This window comes from Lynx rufus, unplaced genomic scaffold (assembly GCF_022079265.1).
Source record: "Lynx rufus isolate CCGP_SWC_20201006 ecotype Redwood Valley unplaced genomic scaffold, mLynRuf1.p SCAF_9, whole genome shotgun sequence".
Classification (NCBI taxonomy): Eukaryota; Metazoa; Chordata; class Mammalia; order Carnivora; family Felidae; genus Lynx; species Lynx rufus.
Genome location: NW_025814897.1, coordinates 20,723,763 through 20,751,296, shown reverse-complemented (window position 1 = coordinate 20,751,296; position 27,534 = coordinate 20,723,763). Strand labels below are relative to the sequence as shown.

The 27,534-nt window shown below is 44.9% G+C and overlaps 1 protein-coding gene across 1 annotated transcript; it reads left to right on the top strand.

Annotated features, from left to right (window-relative positions):
- The first annotated feature begins 840 nt into the window (after positions 1 to 840).
- SCN3B (sodium voltage-gated channel beta subunit 3) lies at positions 841 to 26,985 on the top strand. Its single transcript, XM_047072559.1, has 5 exons — positions 841 to 895; positions 7,740 to 7,903; positions 10,489 to 10,714; positions 14,775 to 14,913; positions 26,922 to 26,985. Exons 1-5 carry the CDS (start codon positions 841 to 843, stop codon positions 26,983 to 26,985), a joined length of 648 nt encoding a protein of 215 aa, XP_046928515.1.
- The last annotated feature ends 549 nt before the right edge of the window (positions 26,986 to 27,534 follow it).

Below are 27,534 nucleotides of genomic sequence, written 5' to 3'. Positions count from 1 at the left end.
CAAGGCTGACTGAACACACACGGTCAAGAAGGACCTGGAGAAGGGCAGTTGGTCACCCGCCACCCAGAATCGGGGCCCCGGCACTATCTGGGGGCGAGCTCCTGGGAAGCGGCCCACCCTGCCTGCCCCTCCCCAGAGATCTGCGGCCGACAGGAGCTCCCGCCTCTTGCCCCGCCCCTCCGGACCTTCCCGCGGAGCAGAGGGCGGGCGTGGACGGGACCGAGGTGGAACGAATTTTGGAGCTCAGACGGGAGGCCCCGGTGGCTTTGGGTGTGGGGGGCACGCCCAGCTGGAGAAGCCGGTGCAGGCTGATGAAGCCGAAGCTCCCGGGTCTTGGTGGATCCTGGTCGGAGCGTAGCTGTTCCCAGGGGAGGTGAGAGGTGGATCAACATGGACCCCTTCGACAGCCCAGCTGCCTAGAGCCAGCCGCCTAGAGCCAGCCGTGCTGCTCGCCTCGGAGCTGAGCTGTCACCGAGGCGCAAACCCGAGAAGCAGCTGAGCAACTGGAATTTGTGAAGTTCCGGGGTGGGCGGGGAAGGTACTGTCCGTGGTGCTGAGCCGGATCCCAGCAACGGGCTCCGGGGAGAGCGCGCGAAGCTGCTGATCGGCTCCCTCGAACTGGGGCGGTGCACTAGGGTGGTTTGGAGCTGAAACCCCCGCCCGGCTCGAAAACCCCTGAAAGCCTCCCCAGTCGCCGGCGCTTGGCCCTTATTTCAGTCCGAAAGTCGCCCCCTTGGGGCAGTTCGTCCCAAAGGGTTTCCTCGAAAGTATCTGAGAGGGCGAGTTCTTGACCGAGGGAATCTCTCTGTTTCGCCCCGGAAGCCACCCGCCAGAGAAAAGATGCCTGCCTTCAACAGATTGTTTCCCCTGGCTTCCCTCGTGCTCATCTTCTGGGGTAAGTACCAGCACCCTGCCATGCGAGATGCAGATAACAGTAATAATGCCAACAATAATAACACTAATTGATGTCGTTTGTAACAAAAGGAGCCTTGGTTGGCTTCTCTCTATGCATGTCTGCCAGACATGGAGATCCATAAGGGTTACATGAGAGCTGGGATTTTGAGATTGGAAAAACACCTCACTCCCCTGCTGTTATATTCCAGAACCACCCTAGTGGGTTTTCCACCCCTCCTCCTGTTTCTGATTAATTCCAAAGTATTTTTTCCCTTTTCCTTTTGTTGAAAGGGAATGCAGTCACGTTCATTATGAAAAATTTCGGTTGCATTTACCTTTCATTTTTCAATGAAAAATCATTGGGTCTTCAAATTAATTCCCATGTATTTTTTTAAAAAGCTAAATGCATGCATTTTGAGAATGAAAACACGTTGTTGAGCCATTTATTTAATTTTAATAAGGAAAATAGGCTTCAGCCATTTGCAGCTACGTCTTTGATAAATAGGCACCTAGGCATTGCATCTTTATTCTTTTTCATGAACATGTGAAGCTAAGGTGCTTTGGTGTTTGGGGAGCTATGTTTTTTGCTTTCAAAACGAATAGGTTCTTGTTTGCTGTGAGGAAATAAGGTGACCTTCTCCCTCCAAATAAGGAAGACCTTCACTTGCAACACTAAGGCTAAGCAGAGTGGTGTCAGAGTAGGGTACCTGCATCTGTGTAGAGAGAGTTAATGAGTCTACGTGATAACATCTGTATATGTGATTGAGAGAATGCTTTACTGTGTCGTTTATGCCTCAGTGTTTGAATGTGTGTTAGTGTATGTCTGAGCATGTTAGTATGGGCATCTGAATGGATTGGTGAAGACGTGTGTGTGTGTGTGTATGTGTGTGTGCGTGCACGTGTGTGTGATTGCTGTATAGTTCTAGGCATCTCTCTCTTGGTGACTCTGATTAGATCCTCAGGTCAAATACAGGTGCTGTTCAGTTGATATATTGCTTCACATGATCATCTACATTTCTACTTTTTACATGCTTTTACCTTCCTCTATGCTAAAAGTCAATAACCAGGATAATTGTGCCCACTTGCTTTATTGAAACTAGGTGTGGGGGATTTATTCTCCCATGGTTGGCATGAAACTCATTCTCCCTGTGCAGTGGCAAATATGCTGATGGGAATTGCCTCTTTGCCTTAGTATCACTTTGTTAAACCTCCAGGACTTATTGGCTGCCAGCATTATCTGGATTTTACATGTGACCAAAAGCAGAGCCAAGCTTCATGTTGAACAAAATGCCTGATGAGACAGTCTGGGAAGGACAAAGAGGGAGAGTAATGCCAGTCCCAAGGGCAGACTCATCACCATCCATCCCCAGTAGAGTGACTAGACCTGAAGATGAAGCAGACATAATGGGTTGCCAATGATCTCACCTACCTTGACGATTTAAGGCTAGGATTTCCTCAGGGGAGGCTAAGACTAGGGAAATGAGCCTTAGGAGAGGTTAGTCTGGCTGGAAAAGAAAGAGTATTGATAAATCAATGGAAGATAAAGTTGCAGAGAAGGACTGGGGTGAGATTCTACAGAGCTTTTCTTCCCAAACCTTAATTTAAATTTTTAGCATCCCTGCCTGAATTCCAGTGGAAGGGGTGAGGGTGCCCCATGCTAAGCCCTTTTTAGGACTTATAAAGCCTGGCTTGGAGTCTTAGCTGTGCCATTAACTTGCTATGTAACAACCTTAGAGTATCTGGTTCCTCACATGGAAGTTCGGAAGTTGGGGCAGATAACACCTAAGACTGAAAAGTAAGGAAATATTTACAAAATATTGCTCAACTTGGTAGCATCCACCCTTCTCCTCACCTCCACTTTCCACCCCATCCCCAAAATAAAACCTTTGGAAGAAGCATGCACATCACACCCATCATTTGCTCACTCTCAGCTTCTTTGGCTCATGAAGCTTAAAAGCTGCAGAAGGAAAGAGGGATGGTTCAGGAAACCTGGCCATCAGATGTGAGAGAAGGGCCTCATTTCACAAATGCAATTTCATTTTATTTGAATGTAATTCTAGGACTGGAAACCACTTTGACTAGATGCATTCTCCCTTCCCAAGTTGCTTTATCACATGATGCAAATATAAATGGAAAGAATATTTTCCATTGTATTATTTTCTGCATATATTGAAAAAAAGTTCCCTTATTTCCTTTAATAAAGTATATAATAATAATTTTAAAAAAAACCTACACTTCCCTGGTGCTTTATGGTTTGCAAAGCACTTTTCAATCTGTTACTTCTTTTTGGTCACCATATCAATCCTTGGGGGTAGCTAGGGAAAGTAGTATTACTTCCAGTTTAGATGTGAGAAAATGAGCTCAGGGAGGGGGAAGGACTTGCCAGAGAGCTCTTGTCTCCTGATTTCAGTCTTCCAGTGCTTGTTCTAGCACTTCTAATGAACACATGTGCTGCTATGCAGGATTGCTAGATGGGCTCTGTCCTCACATCCCTCTTCAGAGCCACCACCCTCACACCCCTCCCGCCATGCCTTTCCTTTGCCCTCCCCGTCCAGGCCCTAGTGTCTTCTCTGCTCTTCCTCTCCTGGTCTACTCCCCCACATGTCTGTTCTGTTGGGGATGCTTTCCTCTCGTCCCCCAGAAGCTCATCATGCACCCCATTCTTTTCAAGGCTCTGCTAAGTGACTGGCTAACCTGATAGACAAATCATTTCAGGTTGTTAATGCCTACAGATAACTTCATTTATTACCCCTTTTGGCAAATATTTACATTCTAATAAAAGCCTTCATTATCTTAGCACAAAGGAATGCATTCTAGAGCAAGCTCAGGAGGGGCAAGCTAGTAATGTCCAAAGAAGAAAAAGATTTGAGGGTATTAGAGGAGTTGGTTCAACACACATTACTCTCCACCTCATGATAGATTGATACTATTCCTTAGTTAAATATAATCATTAGTAATATATCTACCTAGTCTACCTTCTCATAAGTTTCCTCATTATTACTATAGAAATTGGAGAAGAGACCAGAAGTCAAATGATTTGGCCAAGATTATTCCAGGAGTTTATCATTTACAGTCAGCAATGTGGATTGAATATCTACCATATGGACGACCTTTTCTTGGATATCTAGAGGATTTCACAGAGAGGCAGTGGTGTACTAGAGACTCATGGGGTGGGGAAACAGATTTCACCTCTTGATGGAAGAAACAGCACGACATATTGCAAAGGGCAAGCAAAGAGGCATGAGAGAATTTTGTGACCATTTTGCAATGTACTATCCAGGACTTCATGAGCAGAATTCTTATGCCTTGAAACTGGACTTTGGCCATGAGAAGGGAATCAGTAGTGCTTGTTCTCTGATGGTACACTGGATTGCTGTCATCTCAGGAGCAACTCAGGAAAAAGAGAGATTGCTGTGCAAGCCACAGCCATTCTCCTGATTGCATAGATTTTGCCCTCCCTCCTTTAACTATAAATGAACTAACTGTGCTCCTGTTTAAGACCAATTCATCTACTTGCTCACTAAAGCACATCACCTGGCACGTATTGGAGGATGTTGGTCCAACAAATTGTTCTTTTTCAAAGCCCAGCAGCTCTGCTATCACCTTCATCCAAGCCAAACCACTGAGCCATCTCTCAATGTGATCAGTGTACCAGCCTCTTAACTATCCTGTTTGCTTCCACATTGTCCTTCATCACCTCTTCCGTTTATTCTCAACATAGCCAGGTCATGTCAGTTTGTACCAATCGTGTTATTCTTCCACTCAGAACACTCCAATGGTCCCCATGTCACTCCAAGCAGAAGTCCAAGTTCTAATCAAGACCAGCCATGATCTGGCCCTGGCTTATGTCTCCTTTCTCACTTTGTTCCCTGGGCTTCATTGTGCTCTGCTTTCGACAGACACTCCCACCCTAGGACCCTTGAAATGCTATTTCCTCTGTTTGCACACTTCCATGGAGATATTCATATATCTCCTTTCTTTCCCTCATTTCTTTCCTTCAGTGCCTGCTCGATGTCACCGTCTCAGTGAGGCTGTCTCCGATGTTCCCATGCGCCTCTACTCTGTTTTACTTTTTCTCATTAGTACATACTACAATGTCATGTTTCTTATTTTTATTACCCTCCTCTGGAATGCAGGCTCCATGAGAGCAGGAATGGTTTCTGTTTTGTCCCCTGTTGCATTGTCAGTGCCTAGAACAGTGCCTGGCATACAATAAGCATGCAATATATTTGTTGAATAAGTGGGCAGATAAATGAAGGAGAAAATACATTAACAGGTGATATATGTCCAAAGCACATTCATATAGATCATTCCATAGAATTCCCATGATGACGCTATTAGATGTTATTTTCAGCATTCTGTTGATGAATAAACTGAGTCTCAGAGGTTAAAGAGTAGATACACACAGGCCTTCAGTTGCCAAATTCATTTTCTTCCTGCCTCTGTATTTGTAACTGTGCATTCCTTGATACATCTTCCTATGCTACTTTTGAAGTCATCATCACTGAACTAACTTATCTTTACCATGTCTCATTAAATATGAATGTGCCTCAAAGCTGCCTGCCACACAGATTTCTCAGTGCACATTCTCTGCACCTGTATTCGTTCCCAAACTTTTGCACAGACCACACCTTCTTTTCTTTTTTTTTCAACCAGGCTTACAATCAAGACTTCAAACACATCACATATTGAAAGTGTTTCTGATCAGTTCTCTCTAGATACAGATCCTCTCTCCATGAAAGTGATGGTCCATATACAGAAGCGGGAGACTCTTTTGCAGACTGCCTGATAAGACCAGCCCCAGCTAGCTTGAGAGTTTTTTTTTAAAAACTTTTTTTTCAACGTTTATTTATTTTTGGGACAGAGAGAGACAGAGCATGAACGGGCGAGGGGCAGAGAGAGAGGGAGACACAGCATCGGAAACAGGCTCCAGGCTCTGAGCCATCAGCCCAGAGCCTGACACGGGGCTCGAACTCCCGGACCGCGAGATCGTGACCTGGCTGAAGTCGGACGCTTAACCGACTGCGCCACCCAGGCGCCCCAAGACAGTTTTAAAACCAATTAGTTTTATTTCCCCTTGATGTTTTAAACTCATCATAGTGCCACTTGTGTGTTTGTTTAAAAATTTTTTAATGTTTATTTATTTTTGAGAGAGAATGTATGAGCAGGAGAGGAGCAGAGAAAGAGGGAGACACAGACTCAGAAGCAGGCTCCAGGCTCCAAGTTGTCAGCTGTCAGCTGGCTCTGAGCCAGACATGGGGCTCGAACTCACGAACGGTGAAATCATGACCTGAGCTAAAGTCAGACTGAGCTACCCAGGCACCCCAGCATACTGGTTTTTAAATATCAATGTGTATTGTTTCATTTTTTTTAGGAGTTTTGTTTTTATTATTAATTCATGGGAAGGTAACACTAGAAGGGGACTTAGAAGTCCTGATATAAGATCGTCCCATTTTTGAATCTTCCATACAATAAACTCTTACCAAATAGTTTTTTGTATTTGTAATCAGCTTCAGCACCAGATAATTCTTTTTTTTTTTTTTAATGAGCCAAATTTACTTTCTTGTAACTTTTGGAATTAGACAGAATCGAATTTCTCTTCCACAGGCCTTCAAATACTTGAAGGCAGATAAGTTCTGTGTCCAAGCCAGACACCCCCAATTCTCCCATCTGTTTCTCCCCAGACGATGTCTCCAGACCGTTCTCCATCTTGCTCCTTGCTGGGCATGCACTCACTGAACAACTTCCTGTTGTCAAGTGTGACAGCTGAACTGATCGGAACGGTCCAGATTTGTTCTGCACGGTGCACAGGCACTGTCTCTTCCTCGTTGTGCACATTGTGCATCTGTTAATGCAGCCCACATTTGCACTCGCTTTGTTGGCGGCCTCATCCCACTTTTGACTCATCCTGAATGTGCAGTCTGATGTACTCACCCTATTTTTATGGGCCACAAGTTTCTAGAGGGCAGAGACCATAAGTCCAGACCTCCATGTGGCAGGCAAGCTATCGCCCCAATCTGACCTCTCTCCAGATTTTTAACTTTGTCTCTCTCTACTCCTCTGCAAAAAGCATTGCTCTAGCCCAGTGGCCAGCTCACCGTCTTCCTCATCTGCTGTTCCAGCCTCCACCAGGCGTCGGAATTACCTACTTTTTAAAATAAAATTCAGATGCAATGATTATCTCTCCATGGCTTGCAAACATCTGACCCCTCATGTTGTGAAGGCCACACAAAGGTCTTCACAACGTGGTCCCCGCTCCCTTTCTAGACCCCTGCCTCATCTTCCTTCTCTTCCTCTCTCCCCAGCCCAACCAGGAATAACTGGCCCTCCTCTGGGAACAGAACACGTCACCAGCATGGCACTCGCCATGGTCCCGTTTAATGATACTTAGAAGTATGCGTTCCCTGCTAGATTATAAATGCCTTCAGGGTGTGGTTGGTGTTTTATTCATCTTTGTGTCAGCCTCGCATCAGGCCTGGCACAGAGTAGATTTCAGTGAATGGTGGTTGAATGAAGGGTGCATGGATGGGTGGGTATGTGTGCCCCCGGTTTCCCACCGAGACTCTAAGTCTTTGAGGGCAGGGCTCAGGGCTGCACCCCGGGAGGCTTTCAGTCAACTCAGAGTCATCCGTGGCTCCTGCAGCCCACGCCCTGCCTGTTCTGAGCGCGCATCCTGGGGGAGCCCAGGTGAAGACGTACACGCAGGTACATGCGATCTTCAGGTTTGTCTCATGATTCTTCCTTCTCTGTCTCTTCTCCCTCCCTCTTGTTCTCCAATGCCGCTCTCCTGGTGCCCTCCTCCCCAACACCTCCTGTCCCTTCCCTGTCACTGGGCCTCTCTCCAGTCAGTGTCTGCTTCCCTGTGTGTGTGGAAGTGCCCTCGGAGACGGAGGCCGTTCAGGGCAACCCCATGAAGCTGCGCTGCATCTCCTGCATGAAGAGAGAGGAGGTGGAGGCCACCACGGTGGTGGAGTGGTTCTACAGGCCCGAGGGCGGTAAAGATTTCCTTGTATGTCTGGCTGCTGACTCCGGCCTTTCTTTTGCTTGCCTCTGCTGTTATGTGCCTGGCTCCCGAGAGTCTGGGGAACGAGGCTCTGACAAACCCTGGCTCTTTCTTTTCAAAGCGTTGACAGCTCCCCAGCAGATAACTGACGGCCTTAGTGTAGCCCAGCCTCTGTGATGGGAAGGGCACTTGGCCAGCCGCAGGCATTCCTGGTTACCAGTGGGGGAAGGGGGAGAAGAGAGAAATAGCATGTAGAGTCTACCGTGTGCTAGCCACCCCACAAGGCACTTTGCAGGTGCTTTCACGGGCTCTTGTGCACCATCATGTTGGACGGATTAAATTAGTAGAAAGATGGAAATAACACTCAGCCTCATTCTATGGGAGAGCATAGGTTAGCTCATTTAAATCTCGCAATCCCAGTGAAAAAAGAATGGCAGGGATGACCCAGGCTGATGTTCAACTGGTATACCCAGTACAGCCGCATCTGTGAGTGAACTATTTGAATAGGTCTATAATGGGCACTCGCTGTGCTAAGCTTCCCAAGCGGCCTCACCATCATCGGTCCCACTGGGAACCTCCAGACCTCCCCCACGCAACTAAAGGATCATCCTGACGGAACGGGGAGCCTCCGGGACTCCGCTCTGTGCTATGGCTGGTGTCAGCTCGGCCTGGTTCGTGCCACGGCCAGTACCGTTACATGCTTTGAATATCACCTTGGGGATGACCCTTATTCACACTTTCACGGACTCTGGAACCCACGCTGCCTGGGTTTGATTCTCTACTCTACAGCTTGTTAGTTCTGTGCCGTTAGACAACTAACTGGCTTCACCTCTCTGTGCCTCTGTTTCCTCATCTCTAAAATGGGGATGCAAACCATAGCTACCTCATAGAATTGTTACCTTCAAAGTTGTTAGCTTTCATTTTTAAGGCATTTAGAATAGCCCTGGAACATAGGAAGCATGATACAAGTGTTTGCTAGAGAAAAGGTATACGTACGTGAGGTACACGGAGGCCCAAAGAAGTTAATAAGAGACCTTAGATTCGAAACAGGTTGTCTGACAGCAGATACAAAGCCCTTTTTACTGAGCTAACTCACCTTCTTGAAGGCGAGTTTCTTCTGTACAAAGACTTAATGGAGACGATAGCAGGGTGAAATTGAGTGCTCCAATCAAGTGTTCGTTCCAGAACGGGAACCAGTAAATTTCCCTGAAATCTCGGGCTTCCCTCAGAGTTGACTGTGACTGAGGCCGGTCCCCAGTGGACAGGAATCTGGATGTCTAGGCCCGATGCGAAGGCCCCCATTGGCCTCAGGCCTGTTGTGTGCCAGCCACCTACTCTGCTTCCGCGTCTGCCCAGAGGAGTAGAAGCTGACTCAGAAGGAGGAAAAGAAACTTTAAAAATTGTAGTGGACAGACAAAGCGATGCTGTCTGCTAGAAATTCCTGTGAAAATGGAACTGTTCCATATTTGTGCTGTCCAATACAGTAGCCACTAGCCACGTGTGGCCACTGAACCCTTGAAATGTGGCTAGTGCAAATGAGGAAGTGAATTTTACATTTTCACTTCTAGTCATTTAAGTTTTTTTTAATTTTGTTAATGTTTATTTATTTTTGAGAGAGAGAGACACACAGACAGACAGAGTGCAAGTAGGGGAGGGGCAGAGAGAGAGGGAGACACAGAATCCAAAGCAGGCTCCAGGCTCTGAGCTGTCAGCACAGAGCCCAACGCGGGGATCAAACTCACAAACCGTGAGATCGTGACCCGAGCTGAGGTCAGATGCCCAACCGAATGAGCCACCCAAGCACCCCATCTAGTCATTTAATTGTTAGTGTAAGTAGTCTCCATACGGCAAGTGGAGACTAGAATGGGCAGCACAGCTGTAGAGAATAAAAAGGTGTGTCAGAAGGTGGAAGTGCTTGAGAAAAGAAATTTCGAGACCACCTTTCAGTTATAATTCAGCCCAAAGCGAAAAACCTGAAGTGTGCCTATCTTTTGGCAGCTCTCTGCTCAACCATGACACTTTGGCGTCCAGGGTCCCCTTCTTGTGGCCTGGCCCAGTCTGACCACATCCCCTCAGTGGCAACCAGATCAGAGAGTCCAGTCTTGAGGCCAAGGCTTTACGATGTCTTCGTGACTCGTGAAGCTGCCACTCTTGGTCTCTATGCTCTGTTCTCCCACTGGCTGCCCTCGTGACACAGCTTACTCTCTTGCTCTGTCTCCTTCCAATTCTTTCTTTCAGTTTCCCCCTCCTGGTCTATCTGCTTTACTCACCTTCTTTTGTTCTCTTTCTCTGTACCTTTTTTCCTGCCAGCCTTCTTCCTGTTTACTCCTGTCTGCGTCTTCCTTTGCTGTGCCCATACACCCTGATACCTGTTTACCTTCGCTCATCTTTCCCTGCCTCTCTCTCTCTCTTCCTTGCCCTCCCCTGAGCCTCCTCATCACACTCCCAAACTTGGGATCTCCTTGTAATGTTGTCTGCTCCCTCCCCTGTCCATGCACGACTCTGCTCCTTTTCTCTGCCCTGTTCCCATCCCGGCCCCCCTACCCTGTTTTCTCTCCTGGCCCTACTCTCTTCTGCTTCTCTACCTGCAGATCTATGAGTATCGAAATGGCCAGCAGGAGGTGGAGAGCCCCTTCCAGGGGCGCCTGCAGTGGAATGGGAGCAAGGACTTGCAGGATGTGTCCATCACCGTGCTGAACGTCACCCTGAATGACTCTGGCCTCTATACCTGCAACGTGTCCCGGGAGTTCGCCTTTGAGGCACATCGTCCCTTTGTGAAGACTACACGGCTGATCCCCCTCCGAGTCACCGAAGAGGGTGAGGCTGGGGCGCAGGGTCGCGGGGGTGCCCTCCTCTTAGGGGAGGGAGGACAGTGGGTTTCCACACAAATGAGACCTCTGCAGAGTGCAAAGCCCATATATCTGGAGGGGTGACATCTAAAAATGTCACCATTGATTTAACTTCCTTGAGTGGCCAGCTTCCTGCAAACTGCCTGACAGCTTGCCTGTCTGTGCCTTTCCTCAAAGCAGAAAGGCTCAGAGATGACGGGAGAAATACCTGTTCCCTGATCCCCTGACTTCTCATCCTTAGAGAAAGAAGTCAGCCTCCATGAAGCCTAAAACTGTCAACTCAGCTACACCTTCTTCTCTGATCTGTGTTGAATCCCTCACTCAATGGGCACAGGGAAATCTCATGAGCTTATCTAGAAGTCTTCTAACCCTCCTGTGTGGAAGCCATACATACCTCTGAACCAGTGGTGCTCAAATTTCAGCAAGCCTCAAAATCCTCTGCAGGACTTAAAATGCAGACTTCCTGCTTCTGTGGATAGAGTCTGAGAGTTTACATGTCTAACAAATTGCCTGGAGATGCCCATGCTGCCTGGGACCGCACTTTGAGAACCACTGCTCTAAACCAAGTCTTCTGTCTTCCCCAAAATGACCACACAAGCAATCCCTTTCCCATCCCCTGGCATCTATCAGTGCAAAACCTCATTCAACTGGAAGAAAAAAACTTTCTAGTCTTTAGCTTAAAATCTTCAGATTTCCCACAGCCAATTTCTTATGAGGGTGGGAGGTGGGGGGATCCTTCCATCAACCCAATTCAAATGTTTCTGTTTTAATCCAGTCCAGAATCTTGACGGTAAAGTTAGAATGTGCTCACACACTGCTCTGTTCTGGTTTCAAGGGACTCAGAAAACTGTGGTTTCCAGCCGCTTGCAAACACTCCCTCATGTGTCAAAAGACCAATATATGCATCTCCTTTTGTGTCTTCTCATCCAGGCTACGTGATGGCTCCGTTTTTCTTAGCCTGTTCCCAGGCAATCTATTTCCAGCATACTCTTAGCATTATCACTGCCCCAAGAGGCAGGATGGTGAGCAGGTAAAAGGTGTGGGGCATGAAATAAGAAGTCAAATTCATGATAGCGTTCTTGCTAGGATTCCCAAGAATCCCGACTTCCAGGCCACAAATTTCCTCATTTTTTCCTCCTGTTATTGTGATAGAATTCATGAAGCAAACTTGAGAGTGCACGGCAGGGCAAGAGATGTCATGATTTTGTCCTGATGTGGACAACATGACTAAAACGAAAGGTAGGTCAATTTTTTTGAACGTGCAGAAGCACTCTCAGACCACTGGCATTTAGACCTGATAAGCCATTCTCCCTCTCTGAACCCATCACCTCTTGTGTACAGCGCGTGCGTTGGGCTAGAAGCTCTCTAAGGTATTTTTCTGTTTCGAAGTTCCATTATCCCTTCTGTTTACACACCTCTCCTCCCCGGGGAAAAGAGGCTGGCGCCCTCTACTGGTCACTGCCGGAACTGTTGGCTGGTGACGCCGATACTAGGAAGGCGCCGCCGGTCTCTCTCAGGCTCTCGCCTCCAGAGTCCCTGGCGCAGCCCGTGGAAAGTGCGGCAAGGCTGAACCTGTCCGCCTCCGGGGCACCAGAGCCAGGCTTGGGTAAGAATAGAAGGAAGACGAGTTTGTTACCAGAACCACAAAGCCTCTTGGGATGTTAGGGCTGGAAGGAAGCTCGGCTCTCATTTCCTGCAGAGGTTCTGAACAAAGAGCAGGCGGGCCTCAGAATTGCCCAGGGGGCTTTCCTCGGGTAGCAGTCTCCCTACCGCTCTTATGAGCATGAGCTCTGTGGCCTGGAGTGAGGTCTCGCGTATGTAAGTAGAAATGACTCCCCAGGTGATTGATTGGAGGGTGCAGCTCTGGTGCCCCTCATTTTGCGGCGGGGAGATCGGTGAGGCGCTTGCCCAGAGATAGGAAGCAAGTTAGCGCCAGACGCGGGCCTACGGACCAGATCTTTTGGCTACCGGGCTAGCTCTATTTCCAGTACGTCTTTCCTTTCGACCGCCATCCCTCTTTCTGCTACTCTTTCTTTCTTTTCATATCTTTTCCTTTCTCCGCCCCCCTTCTTTTCCCTCCCCTTTTTTCCTTCCTTCTTTCCTTCCTCTCTTTCTTTCTCTCTTTTCCTCTGTGACCCGTGGCAGCCTCTGAGAATACCCCCCCCTCCCCGCAGCCAAGATCTGCTTTCATAAGGCTCAGAGCGACAGGCGCGCCACCACAGCGCAACGAGCTACATCTCCTCCAGTCCTGTGGTCCCACAGAATCTCCCTAGTTCTTGGCTCAAGCTGAACGTATCCTGTCCTAAGCTCTGACCTCCTGGCTCTAAGACAGAAATCTGAGATCTAGAAGTGACTAAAAATACTGAGCATGGATAGCTTCCTGTGTTCCTACTTCTGGGCTATTGCATTTAAAAAGAGCGTGCTTTAAGCCAAGAACATCACAAATCAGGTATTACCAAGCCCACAAAAAAGATATTTTATGTGCATGGCGTTCTTCTGTGCCGCACGCTATATTTATGACCTCCAGCTCCAGTCAGGAAACCTGGATGATTGTGGAAGCTTTGGATTGCTTCTCTGAGCTGAAGGTCATGGCTATGGCTATTCTGTGCTTTTAAGGAGTGAGGCCTGATGGATGACTGGGGGCTATGAATAACCAAGGACCATGAATCTAATTTGCTGGAGGAGTTAGCAACAGGAAATGTGGCTACAAACTTCTTTCCCACTAGAAAGGACGATGTGGACCAGGACCTTTGCCTTATATCATCTTTTAATTGTCATTCTGGTTGGCTGTGAAACAAAGATCAATATTTATTTGCATTCATTCACTCAACAAATCCTTACTGAGTACTGCAAATATTCCAGGATTAGACAACAGGCTGATAATGTAAAAATAAGTGAAATATGTTCTTAATAAGCACACCGTCAGTGGAGAAGAGAGAGAAACACATCACAGCACAACCCGAGAGGTATTACAATGGGCGGATGAGAAAAGTGCACAGAGAAGTACATGAATAGCTCTGCATGAGAGGCCGAAGAAGGTTCCACAGAGGAAGGGACTTTGGTGGAGTCTGGAAGAATGGTCGGGACACTGAAAAGCAGGAGGGGATGTTGGGACAGAGGTAGCTGAGGGGGTGTGCAATACAATTGAGGAAGAGGAAAGGGGATGAATAAACGTCTACAGATCCCCAAAGAGCCCACCGTGTAAATGAGAAGTGAAGTTTTGCTGGTCCACTGAATGGAAATGAGGAGAAAAGGGCTGGATTGTGAATCTTGCTTGCCACGTTCGTGGTTTGGTCTTTATCCTGAGGGCGGGATGGAACACGGAAAGGTTTAAAGCGTGAAAATAGCAGGGTCAGATTTGTGTTTCAGAAAGCCTGGGTAATATGTGGAATGCTCCAATACTCATTTCTGTTTGGGTTTGGGATGGCCTGGAAGGAAGATGAACCGGGAAGGACCCTGTTTCCAGTCCAGACTTGTAGAGGCTACGCCCAGATCACTGGGTGGGCTGACTGCACTGGCCCCTTACATGTTTCCCATGCTCACTCGCTCTGCCACTCTATGCTCAGTGGTTGAACCAGACCTGTCCCTCACATGTGTGTAGACTTTCACATCTCACCGGATATTCCTGAATACACTAGGTAAGGGTGTGAACTATCACCCTTACCTTACAAGTTAAGAAAGAGTTTCCAATAAGGGAAGTGACTGTCCACACAAAATTGGGACCCGGTTCTTCCATGTCACCCCATCCCAGGATTCCTTCCACGGCTCCCTTTTTCCCTCCACTCCTCATTCTTTCTCACCCCCATCCCCGCCCCCACTCCCACTCCTGAAAAAAGTCAGCGAGGAAGCTGACAGACAGGAGAGTCAGAGTCATTGAATCTCTTTGACGCCTTCTCAAGTTCCTTAGAGCCAGGGCTAATTTAAGCCGTACTTAAAAAAAAAAAAAAAAAGGTCTCATATCTCCGACCCAATGACAGTTCTGGGTTTGTCGCACATGCACGTTCTGAGCCTCACTGTCCCCCTTGCAGCTGGAGAGGACTTCACCTCTGTGGTCTCAGAGATCATGATGTACATCCTCCTGGTCTTCCTCACCTTGTGGCTGCTCGTTGAAATGATCTATTGCTACAGGAAGGTCTCAAAGGCCGAAGAGGCAGCTCAAGAAAACGCGTAAGTTCCAAGATGCCAAAGTGATGGTAGCTAGCACCTTCAGAGTGTTCGCCCTCACGGACGAGGTGCTAAGCAATTGACACACTCCTCCACTTGCCTCACAACCACCTTTGAGGTAGGCAGCATTCATATACCCATTTTATGGATAAGAAAACCGAACCTGGGAGAGTGTGCCCGGGACCATGATAAGAGGCAAAGCAAGGTCTGGATTCATGCCTGCTAACTCTTACCCTGTACTCTTAACCACTGATGGAAAGCCCATAGCTACCATCACAATCCCATGAAATTAGCATTATTATGACCATTTTATGAAGCAGGCTTACAGAGGGTTGTGTGGCTTGCTGAGGCCATGCGGATGATGAAAGGAGAGGCTGGGATTTACCTCTCTGTTCCGAAAGTCCGTGCCCTCTCTGTCGCACTCAGCTGTTTGTGTAGCTCATCAGGCCATCTGGGCCCTGCCTTTTATCAGCTAAGGAGCTCCGAGCCACATGTTCTTGCCCCTGGAGCCTGGCAGCAATTGGATACGCGGAGTAGAGGCTCTCATCCTCCAATGTCCAGACTGCACCTTGGCCATTTTCACCAAGGCCCTAGTCACTCGGGAGTGAGCACATCTGAGAAAAAGATGGGGTCTGAGGGCCCAGGGGGCCCCTCTGGCCTGTTGTTTGGGGAGAAGAAGAAAAAACAGAACTCTCATAGATTTACAAGGCTGGCAACATGGCTGAGGGGATAACCTAAAAGCTGTAGACTATTATCACCTAAAAATGTTTGATATTTTGCATGATATCTATGATCCCAGGCAAGTAAAAATTACAACTGATACAAGGATAGAAAGTATTGATATACAAGGGAGGCCGTCATTCCTGGCGGAACCTAGGGTGCTTGGGTTTTAGTGCTCTGACAGGAAGTGCCCACACTTGGACAGGAAGTGTCTACACTGGGGCCTGCACAGAAAACAGAGTCATATACCCATTTTATGGATGAGAAAACTGAACCTGGGAGAGTGCGCCCGGGACCATGTGGCCCGAGGCCCCCAGCAGAGCCCGGATCCTCAAAGAGCTACAATACATGCAAAGGACAGATCAGAAAATCAGTCCACCCGTCTGGGGCAAAGCCAAGGAAACATATCCATCTTGGCCTGACTCCCAAGTAGAAACCTAAAAGATTCTTGAGAATTAGTAACCGCAAGCCCACTCTCACAATGTTTGGGATTTAAGTTTTATACTACTTACATGATCCAGAAAGCTTCAAGCTGAGAAAGTCAATTAAAAGATTAATCCTCAGACAGCGATCACCACGTAGAAGCAAATGAAAAACCATTCTGAAGGGGCCTACCCCACAGCTGAGGCTTAACAGGATTCCCTACATAAAGCATTGCTGAATCTGATTTCACAATCTGATCCAAAGCTAAAAGACACAGCAGCAAACAATCCAGCACAAGCAAGAGAAGTAACAAATGGCAAGATTACATCCCAGGAACTTCAGACACAAAAAGGACCTGGTAGAAGTTAGAAAATAAGTTTATTTAAAAGAGTGAAAGCAAGGGGCACCTGGGTGGTTCAGTTGGTTAAGTGTCTGGCTTTGGCTGAGGTCATGATCTCACAGTCCATGAGCTCGAGCCCCACACTGGGCTCTGCGTTGACAGCTCAGAGCCTAGAGCCTGCTTTGGATTCTGTGTCTCCATCTCTCTCCACTCTCCCCCACTCACGCTCTGCACTCTCTCTCTTTCTCTCTCAAAAATAAATAAACATTAAAAAAAATTTTTTTTTAAAGAGTGAAAGCAATTAAAAGAGGAACCAAAAGCCCAAGAATAGAATAATTTGCGAAGAAAAAAGAACAGGCAGATTTTAAATAGGAAGCTTAAAATCTGGAAATGAAAAATAAAGTCAATAAATTTTAAAACTTGATGGATTGGTTCACTAGACCAGTAGATAACAGACACACTGGAAACAAATGTAAGGAAGTTATAGAGAATGAAGCACAGAGATATAAAAGGCTGGAATATCAGACTGAAACATGAAGAAAGAAAACGTGAATATCTCTTAGAATAGAACAGAGAAGGGGGAGAGGAGCCAAGATGGCGGAACAGCATGGAAGTTTTTTGTGTGCCTCACGTCCCTGAGATACAGCCAGACCAACACTAACCCATCCTGCACACCTAGAAAACTGATCTGAGGATTAACACAACAGTTTGCACAACCTGAACCACAGAATTCAGCAGGTACCCGGCGCGGAGAGGTGAACTGGGGGAGACAGAAGCCACGGAGGGCAGGGGGCCGCTTTTGCATGCGGAGGGAGGACGGAGGCGAGACAGGGCGGCAGGGGGGAGAATACGGGAAAAGCATCCCCCCCACCCAAAAGCAGCTGGAGAGAAAACGGAAGAGTGGAAACAGCTGCAGAGACTGAACTAAAAAGGGAGAAAGGAGAAAGGAGAGGGTTTAAATTCTGTTAAGACTGTAGACAGGGGAGCGCAGAGGCTGCAACTCCGCAGCTCCATACCTGGCCGTGCTCTGGTGAGAAGGGTGAATCCCCAGGAGCAGAGTGGAGTCCGGGGTTCTTCAGGCCACACGGGGAGAGGCAGTTCACCTGCTGGGAGGACACCCGATAGAGGCTATGTGGGTCCCCCAAAGGCAAGGCCCCAGCGGAGCCGGGAGAACAACCACGTTCGCTGGCGCTGGAACAACGTCGTTGGGGGTGAAGCCTGGTGCCAGGTGTGTGTTGTGATTTTCCACAGTCCCTGAAACACTGCTGCTACACTATCTCGCGAAGTTTTTCTGGGGCGGGCTGGCCCCGGGCGCAGTCTCTGGGCGTCAGCAGCAGCACGGTCCCGCAAATGTTCCTGGGTGCGGTCGGCACCTGGCCATTGCTCGGTGAGACCCTCCAGCAGACAGGCAGAACGGGTCAAAGCCGCAGCTTCTCAGAAGTAAGGAGTCGGGAAACACAGCTGCATCTGAGACAAAACTCGGGAGGGAGGTGCTGCCTGGGGCTTGGTCACGAACCGTGTAAAAGCGGGAAGTAGATGGAATGCAAAGACAAAGGACAGGTGCGCGATTGCTGATCGGGGAGAACAGAATTCAGATACTAGAGACCGGGTGTCTGGGTGACGCCATGGCATCGCTCCCGCGCATGCGCATACGCACCTACAAGCGCCACAACGATCTGCCCCAGTAAGCTAAGCAGCGCCATCTAGTGGAGAACGGAGCCGTTACACTAAGCCCCGCCCAACTGGGCCAAACTCGAACTTCAGGAACACAAATCTCTCCGCCTGCTTAGTTTATGGACTATAAAGGGCTTCATAGTTTGACTTCTAAGGGAAAACGAGGTAATTTCAGTCGTATTTTTGTTCGACTGACCGTTCGCCAGTCCATCTATTCAGTTTTCTTTTTTTTTTCTTTTTCGTTTCTTTTTTCTTGAATACAGAAAGAGAAAAAAATTCATCTTTATTTTCAATTTTTATTAAAAATATTTTTCAATCTTTTTCTACTATATTTTTTACTTTTTTTGGTGTGAAAAAGATGATTTTATTTAAGCATGGAGACAGGACCCGTGGGCAGGAAGAGCTGCCTATATTTTTTACTTTTGTGTAAATTTTTTCAAATTCTATTTTACTTCCATCATTTCATTTTAGTCTACTTCAGTGTATTCATTTTTTCAAATTTTCAAACGATTTCCTTTTTTTTTTTTCTTTCCCCTTTTTTCTCTAATCTGTCAAGCCCCTTTCAACACCCAGACCAAAACACACCTAGGATCTAGATCTAGCATCATTTACTCGATTTTGTGTGTGTGTTTGGTTTTAATTTTTTAATTTTTTTAATTTTAATTTTTTTACCTCATTAATTCCTTTTCTCCCTTCAAAATGATGAAATGAAGGAATTCACCCCAAAAGAAAGAGCAGGAAGAAACAACAGCCAGGGAATTAACCAACACAGATACAAGCAAGATGTCTGAACCAGAATTTAGAATCAGGATAATAAGAATACTAGCGGGAGTCGAAAATAGATTAGAATCCCTTTATGCTGAGATAAAAGAAGTAAAAGCTAGTCAGGATGAAATAAAAAATGTTATAACTGAGCTGCAGTTGTGAATGGAGGCCACGGCAGCAAGAATGGATGAGGCAGAACAGAGAATCAGCAATATAGAGGACAAACTTATGGAGAATAATGAAGCAGAAAAAAAGAGGGAGATTAAGGCAAAAGAGCACAATTTAAGAATTAGAGAAATCAGTGACTCATTAAAAAGGAACATCATCAAAATCATAGAGGTCCCAGAAGAGGAAGAGAGAGAAATAGGGGTAGAAGGATTATGTGAGCAAATCATAGAGAAAAACTTTCCTAACCTGGGGAAAGACACAAACATTAAAATTCAGGAAGCACAGAGGACTCCCATTAGATTCAACAAAAACCAACCATCAACAAGGCATATCATAGTCAAATTCACAAAATATTCAGGCAAGGAGAGAATCATGAAAGCAGCAAGGGAAAAAAAGTCCTTAACCTACAAAGGAAGACAGATCAGTTTTGCAGCAGACCTATCCACAGAAACTTGGCAGGCCAGAAAGGAGTAGCAGGATATATTCCATGTGCTGAATCAGAAAAATATGCAGCCAAGAATTCTTTATCCAGCAAGGCCGTCATTCAAAATAGAAGGAGAGGTAAAATGTTTCCCAGACAAACAAAAATTAAAGGAGTTTGTGATCACTAAACCAGCCCTGCAAGAAATTTAAAAAATTTTTTTAACATTTATTCATTTTTGAAAGGCAGAGACAGACAGTGTGAATGGGGGAGGGGCAGAGAGAGAGGGAGACACAGAATTCTAAGCAGGCTCCAGGCTCCAAGCTGTCAGCACGGAGCCCGATGTGGGGGCTTCATCTCATGGACTGCAAGATCATGACCTGAGTTGCAATCAGCTGCCTAACTGGCTGAGCCACCGAGGTGCCACCCAGGTGCCCCATCTACAAGAAATTTTAAGGGGAACTCTCTGAGGGGAGAAAAGATGAAAAAAATAATAATAATAAAGACCAAAAGCAACAAAGACTAGAAAGGACCAGTGAACACCACCAGAAACTCCAACTCTACAAGCAACATAATGGCAATAAATTCATATCTTTCAGTACTCACTCTAAACATCAATGAGTCCATGCTCCAATCAAAAGACCTAGGTAACAGAATGGATAAGAAAACAAGATCTATCTATATGCTGTTTGTAAGAGACCCACTTCAGACCTAATGACACCTTCAGATTGAAAGTAAGGGGATAGATGGAGAACCATCTATCATGCTAACGGTCAACAAAAGAAAGCCAGAGTAGCCATACTTACATCGGGCAATCTAGACTTTAAAATAAGGACTGTATAAAGAGATGAAGAAGGGCATTATATCATTATGATAATTAATTATAATTTATATTATTGTTAATTATCATAATTAAGAATTATGATAATTGTATCATAATTAAAGGGTCTATCCACCAAGAAGACCTAACAATTGTTAACATTTATGCACCAAATGTGGAAACACCCAAATATATAAATCAATTAATCACAAACATAAAGAAACTCATTGATAGTAATACCATAATAGTAGGGGACTTCAATACCCCACTCACAGCAGTAGACAGATCATCTAATCAAAAAAATCAACAAAGAAACAATGGCTTTGAATGACACACTGGACCAGATGGATTTAACAGATATATTCAGAACATTTCATCCTAAAGCAGCAGAATATACATTCTTCTCCTGTGCACATGGAGCGTTCTCCAGAAAAGACCACATACTGGGTCTCAACAGCCCTCAACAAGTACAGAAAGACTGAGATCATACCATGCATATTTTCAGACCACAATGCTATGAAACTCGAAATAAACCACAAGAAAAAATTTGGAAAGGTAAGAAACACTTGGAGACTAAAGAACATCCTACTAAAGAATGAATGGGCTAACCAAGAAGTTAAAGAGGAAATTAAAAAGTTCATGAAACCAATGAAAATGATAACACCACAACCCAAAACCTCTGGGACGCAGCAAAGGCAGTCATAAGAGGAAAGTATATAGCAATCCAGGCCTTCCTAAAGAAGGAAGAAAGATCTCAGATATACAACCTAACCTTACACCTTAAAGAGCTGGAAAAAGAACAGCAAATAAAACCCCAAAACAGCAGAAGGCAGGAAATAATAAAGATCAGAGCAGAAATTAATGCTATCGAAACCAAAAAAACAGTAGAACAGATCAATGAAACCAGAAGCTGGTTCTTTGAAAGAATTAACAAAATTGATAAACCATTAGCCAATTTGATCAAAAAGAAAAAGGAAAGGGCCAAATAAATAAAATCAAGAATGAAAGAGGAGACTGGGGCGCCTGGGTGTCTCAGTTGGTTGAGCGTCCGACTTTGGCTCAGGTCATGATCTTGCGGTCCATCCGTGAGTTCAAGCCTCGCGTTGGGCTCTGTGCTGACAGTTCGGAGCCTGGAGTCTGCTTCACATTCTGTGTCTCCCTCACTCTCTGCCCCTCCCCCACTCATGCTCTGTCTCTCTCTCAAAAATGAATAAACATTAAAAGAAAAAAAAAAGAGTGAAAGAGGAGAGATTGCAACCAACACAGCAGAAATAAAAATAATAAGAGAATATTATGAGCAATTATATGCCAATAAAATGGGCAATATGGAAGAAATGGACAAACTCCTAGAAACATATACACTACCAAAACTGAAACAGGAAGAAATAGAAAATTTGAACAGACCCATAACCAGTAAGGAAATTGAATTAGTAATAAAAAAATCTCCCAAAAAAGAAGAGTCCAGGGCCAGATGACTTTCCAGGGGAATTCTACCAAACATTTAAGGAAGAGTTAACACCCATTCTCTTGAAGCTGTTCCAAAAAATAGAAATGGAAGGAAAACTTCCAAACTCTTTCTATGAAGCCAGCATTACCTTGATTCCAAAACCAGAGACCCCGCTAAAAGGGTGAACTATAGACCAATTTCCCTGATGAACATGGATGCAAAAATCCTCAACAAGATATTCGCCAACCAGATCCACCAATACATTAAAAAAATTATTCACCACATCCAAGTGGGTTTTATACCCGGGATGCAGGGCTGGTTCAATATCCACAAAACAATCAATGTGATTCATCACATCAATAAAAGAAAGGACAAGAACCATATGATCCTCTCAATAGATGCAGAGAAAGCATTTGACAAAATACAGCATCCTTTCTTGATAAAAACCCTCAAGAAAGTAGGGATAGAAGGATCATACCTCAAGATCATAAAAACCATATAAGAAAGATTCAACGCTAATGTCATCCTCAATGGGGAAAAACTGAGAGCTTTCCCCTTAAGGTGAGGAACAAGACAGGGATGTCCACTCTTGTCCCTGTTATTCAACATAGTACTGGCAGTCTTAGCCTCTGCAATAAGACAACACAAAGAAATAAAAGGTATCCAAACCAGCCAGGAGGAGGTCAAACTTTCAGTCTTCACAGATGACATGATACTCTATATGGAAAACCCAAAAGATTCCACCAAAAACCTGCTAGAACTGATCGATGAATTCAGCAAAGTTGCAAGATATAAAATCAATGCACAGAAATCAGTTGCATTCCTATACACCAACAATGAAGCAACAGAAAGAGAAATGAAGGAATTGATCCCATTTATACTTGCACCAAAAACCATAAAATACCTAGGAATAAATCTAACCAAAGAGGTGAAAAATCTATACACTGAAAACTATAGAAAGCTTATGAAAGAAATTGAAGAAGACATACAAAAAAATGGAAAAAGATTCCATGCTCCTGGATAGGAAGAACAAATATTGTTAAAATGTCAATACTACCCAAAGCAATCTACATATTCAATGCGATCCCTATCAAAATAACACCAGCATTCTTCACAGAGCTAGAACAAATAACCCTAAGATTTGTTTGGAATCAGAAAAAAACCCGAATAGCCAAAGCAATCTTGAAAAAGAAAACCAAAGCAGGAGGCATCACAATCCCGGACTTCAAGCTATACTACAAAGCTGTAATCATCAAGACAGGATGGTACTGGCACAAAAACAGACACGCAGATCAATGGAACAGAACAGAGAACCCAGAAATGGACCCACAAACGTATGGCCAACTAATCTTTGACAAAGCAGGAAAGAATATCCAATGGAAAAAAGACAGTCTCCTCAGTAAGTGGTGCTGGGAAAACTGGACAGCGACATGTAGAAAAATGAACCTGGCCCACTTTCTTACACCATGCACAAAAATAAACGCGAAATGGATGAAAGACCTAAATGTAAGACAGGAAGCCTTCAAAATCCGAGGAGAAAGCAGGCAAAAACCTCTTTGATCTTGGCCGCAGCAACTTCTTATTCAACATGTCTCCGGAGGCAAGGGAAACAAAAGCAAAAATGAACTACTGGAACCTCATCAAAATAAAAAGCTTCTGCACAGCGAAGGAAACAATCAGCAAAACTAAAAGCAACTGACAGAATGGGAGAAGATGTTTGCAAATGACATATCAGATAAAGGGTTAGTATCCAAAATCTATAAAGTACGTATCAACTCAACACCCAAAACAATAATCCAGTGAAGAAATGGGCAAAAGTCACGAATAGACACTTCTCCAAAAAAGACATCCAGATGGCGAACCGACACAGGAAAAAATGCTCAACATCACTCATCACCAGGGAAATACAAATCAAAACCACAATGAGATACCACCTCACACCTGTCCAAATGGCTAACATTAACAACTCAGGCAACAACAGATGTTGGTGAGGATGTGGAGAAAGAGGATCTCTTTTGCATTGTTGGTGGCAATGCAAGCTGGTGCAGCCACTCTGGAAAACATATGGAGGTTCCTCAAAAAACTAAAATTAGAACTACCCTACGACCCAGCAATTGCACTACTAGGTATTTATCCAAGGGATACAGGTGTGCTGTTTCGAAGGGACACATGCACCCAATGTTTATAACAGCACTATCCACAATAGCCAAAGTGTGGAAGGAGCCCAAATGTCTATAAATGGATGAATGGATAAAGAAGATGTGGTATATATATACAATGGAGTATTACTCGGCAATCAAAAAGAATGAAATCTTGCCATTTGCAATTATGTGGATGAAACTGGAGGGTATTATGCTAAGCGAAATTAGTCAGAGAAAGACAAATATCATATGACTTCACTCATATGAGGACTTTAAGACACAGAACAGATGAACACAAGGGAAGGGAAGAAAAAATAATATTAAAACAGAGAGGGGGACAAAACATAAGAGACTCAAATATGGAGAACAAACAGAGGGCTATTGGAGGGGGGATGGGCTAAATGGGTAACACCTAACAGAGGGTGTGTGTGTGGGGGGGGTGGGCTAAATGGGTAAGGGGCATTAAGGAATCTACTCCTGAAATCACTGTTGCACTATATGCTAACTAATTTGGATGTAAATTTAAAAAAAATAAAATTAAAGATTAAAAAAAAAAAGAATAGAATAGAGAAAATGGAGGAGAAACAATATTCGGAGATACAATGGCTAAACAGAGCATGACTTCTCAGATTCAGGAAGCACGCATGTCCTGAGCAGGATAAATATTAAATGTAAATACCAATCAGGGTTGCTTGGGTGGCTCAGTTGGTTGAGTTTCCAACTTCAGCTCAGGTCATGATCTCACGGTTTGTGAGTTCGAGCCCTGCATTGGGCTCTGTGCTGACAGCTCAGAGCCTGGAACATGCTTTGGATAATGTGTCTCCCCCTCTCTCTGCCCCTCACCTGCTCACGCTCTGTCTCTCTCTCTCAAAAATAAACATTAAAAAAAAATCAAACACCAATCATCTTTAAAGTGATAAATGGCAGCCACTGAGATAACCTCCAGCAAATACCATCTGTGTTATAATATTAGACACATCTCCCTGCTTCTATTAATATTATATTGCAGTTTGTAGGTAGTGTACTAAGTAAATACAAAAGGGAAAAAAAGAGTAAAAATTGTAAGGGAAGAAACTAAAGAATCATGATTCACACCCAGTATAATTATATACTATTGGTTTGAAACCTCCTATGGAGCTTCCCGGGTGTCACCTGAAACCTGCCCCCATACACGGAAGGCAGGGAGAGACTGAAGGAAGACGCAGGCCACCCCGGATTGGGAGCTGGCAGGTTGAGTGAGCCAGGGTGCGAACGGAAGGCTTTTCGAGGGCAGCCACAAGATAAGCCTGCCAGAATCTTAAAGGTTTATGTAGAGAGGCCTTAGCTGGGTTCGGACATGTATATTGTCCAGATAGTCTTAACACCACATCCATGTCCTAAGATGTGGCCTTGGGGCAGCTTCTGGGAGTGGGGAAGGCAACTGGAAGGGACACCCCAAGGAAAGTGGAAGGGGGAGCCCCTGATTGCTGGGGTCCAGCTTACAGGTCACCTGGCAGCCACATCCTTTCCATGACCCCCTCTACCACCTCCATAGAAAATACAATGGAATCTACAGACAAACCGTTAGAGTGAGTGAGAATGTTCCACAAGACTGTTGATACAAATCACAACATAAAAGTATAAAAACCACCTATGGTTCCAGCCACAAAAATTTAGAAAAACATTTAAATATTGAAAACATTGGAAAACATTTCCGTTACAGTAGCAACAGTCACCAGTACCTGGGAATACATTTGATAAAAACGTGCAAGACCTTTGAGGAGAAAAGCACAAAACTTTACTGAAAGACTTAAGACCTAACTAAATGGAGAATAAAAGCTCGCTATTGTAAACATGGCAATTGTCTCCTAAATTAGTCTGCAAATTCAATGACATTTCAATCAAAATACCCATTAGATTGTTCAAGGAACTCAATTAGCTGATCTTAAAAGTCACATGGAAGAGCAAAGAGCCAAAACTAGTCTAAACCAAGCGATGGCCAGATAGTGAATATTTTAGGCTTTGCAGGCTACACAGGGTCTCTGTTGTATATTGTTCTTTGGTTTTTCTTCTTTGTTTGTAACCCTTACAACTGTTCTTAGTTCACGAGCCATAGTTTGCCTATTTCAAAAAAAGAACAATACTTAAGGAAGGTGGCTGGTAGGACTTTTCCTATCAGATATGAAGATTTCTTATAGAGAAATTAAAGAATTTGTTGATACTGTCTTAAGCATACAGCACAAAGAGAATAAAACAGAGAGCCCCCAAATAGATAAATGTGTACATACAATTTTATACAATATATGACAGAAGTGGCACCACAATCACTTAGGGAAGAATGAACTCTCCAATATATGGTAGAAGGACGATTCCTTATGCATATGGAAAAGAAAGTAAGAGTCCCCATCTCTCACAGTAAACAAAAATAAGTTGTAAGTGGATGTAGAGATGAGATAAAACGTAAAACTTGAAAATTCTATTAAGGGAATATAAGACAGTATCTTCATTACACACAGAGAGGAAAAATGGATAATTTTCATGACACTATATCTAAAAATCTTTTGTTCATTACAAGAATCCATAAACAAAGTTTAGAGAGAAACCACAGACTGGGAGAAGATATTTTCAAGACACAAAACCATCAAAGAAAAATCCATGAGAGAGACATCTCAGAAGGAAAGCTGCCAAAGCAAATGAACAGTCTAATTACAGAAGCAGTAATCCAAATAGCCTATAATCTTATGAAAAATGTACATCAGCAGTGATCAGGGAAATAAATATTAAAGCAACTAAATAAATATTAAAAATGGATGTAATTTCACATCCATCAGTTTGGCCAACATTTTAATCTAACAATAAGAAGTCCTGAAATCCATGTGGATAAATGGGAAGATTCACACACTGCTAGTGGAGGGAAAAAATAAAAACACCTATTATTCTAGTTCCCTATGAAAGGACCATTCTAGTTTTCTCTTGGGACACACAGGAAGAAGGAAACGCAGAGCTATTCTATAGATGTCCTTGTTCCTGTGCCCTTGTTCTTTCCCTTTTCTTGTGTTCCCACCCCTGGGTACTAAAGTATTGATTCTCTCCCCCCATATGCCCTCCTCCAGGTCTGACTACCTTGCCATCCCATCAGAGAACAAAGAGAACTCTGCGGTACCAGTGGAAGAATAGAAGGGTGTGACTGAGGTGATGTACAGGGAAGGGCAGGCGAAGGTGGATAAGGATGGCAGCTTGTACAAGTGACTTGGTCACCCACACCCAAGTGACTTTAAATTTGACCCCGTAGATTTCTACCCTACCCAGAGTTCCCACCCTCGGGGTACTTCTTAAAGTCGATATCCAGGTCACAAAGCTCTGTGTGACGTCAAGCCCTTCAGAAAGTGAATTGCTTTGGCCTGAGCAATGTGAACTTCTTACCCACAGTGACAAAAAGTAGTCCCCCCACTCCCTCCTTTGTAAGGATTGTGGATTTGGTCAGTGTCTTTGGCTGGCCTGGACTGGGCCAGGCTGGAAATTCTCAGTGAGTTGTTTTATTGTTGGTAGGTGGGATGAACACTGAGGGACTGGATATTCCAGGTTCAGTGATGTTAACAGCATCAGGAGGGTGCCCCAGGGGCCAGATCACTTCCCTTCACGCATCCATCCTTCTATTCATTCATCATGCATCCGCTCACCTCTGAACTTTCACCCCTGACTTCTAACTCCATCAGACCTCTACAC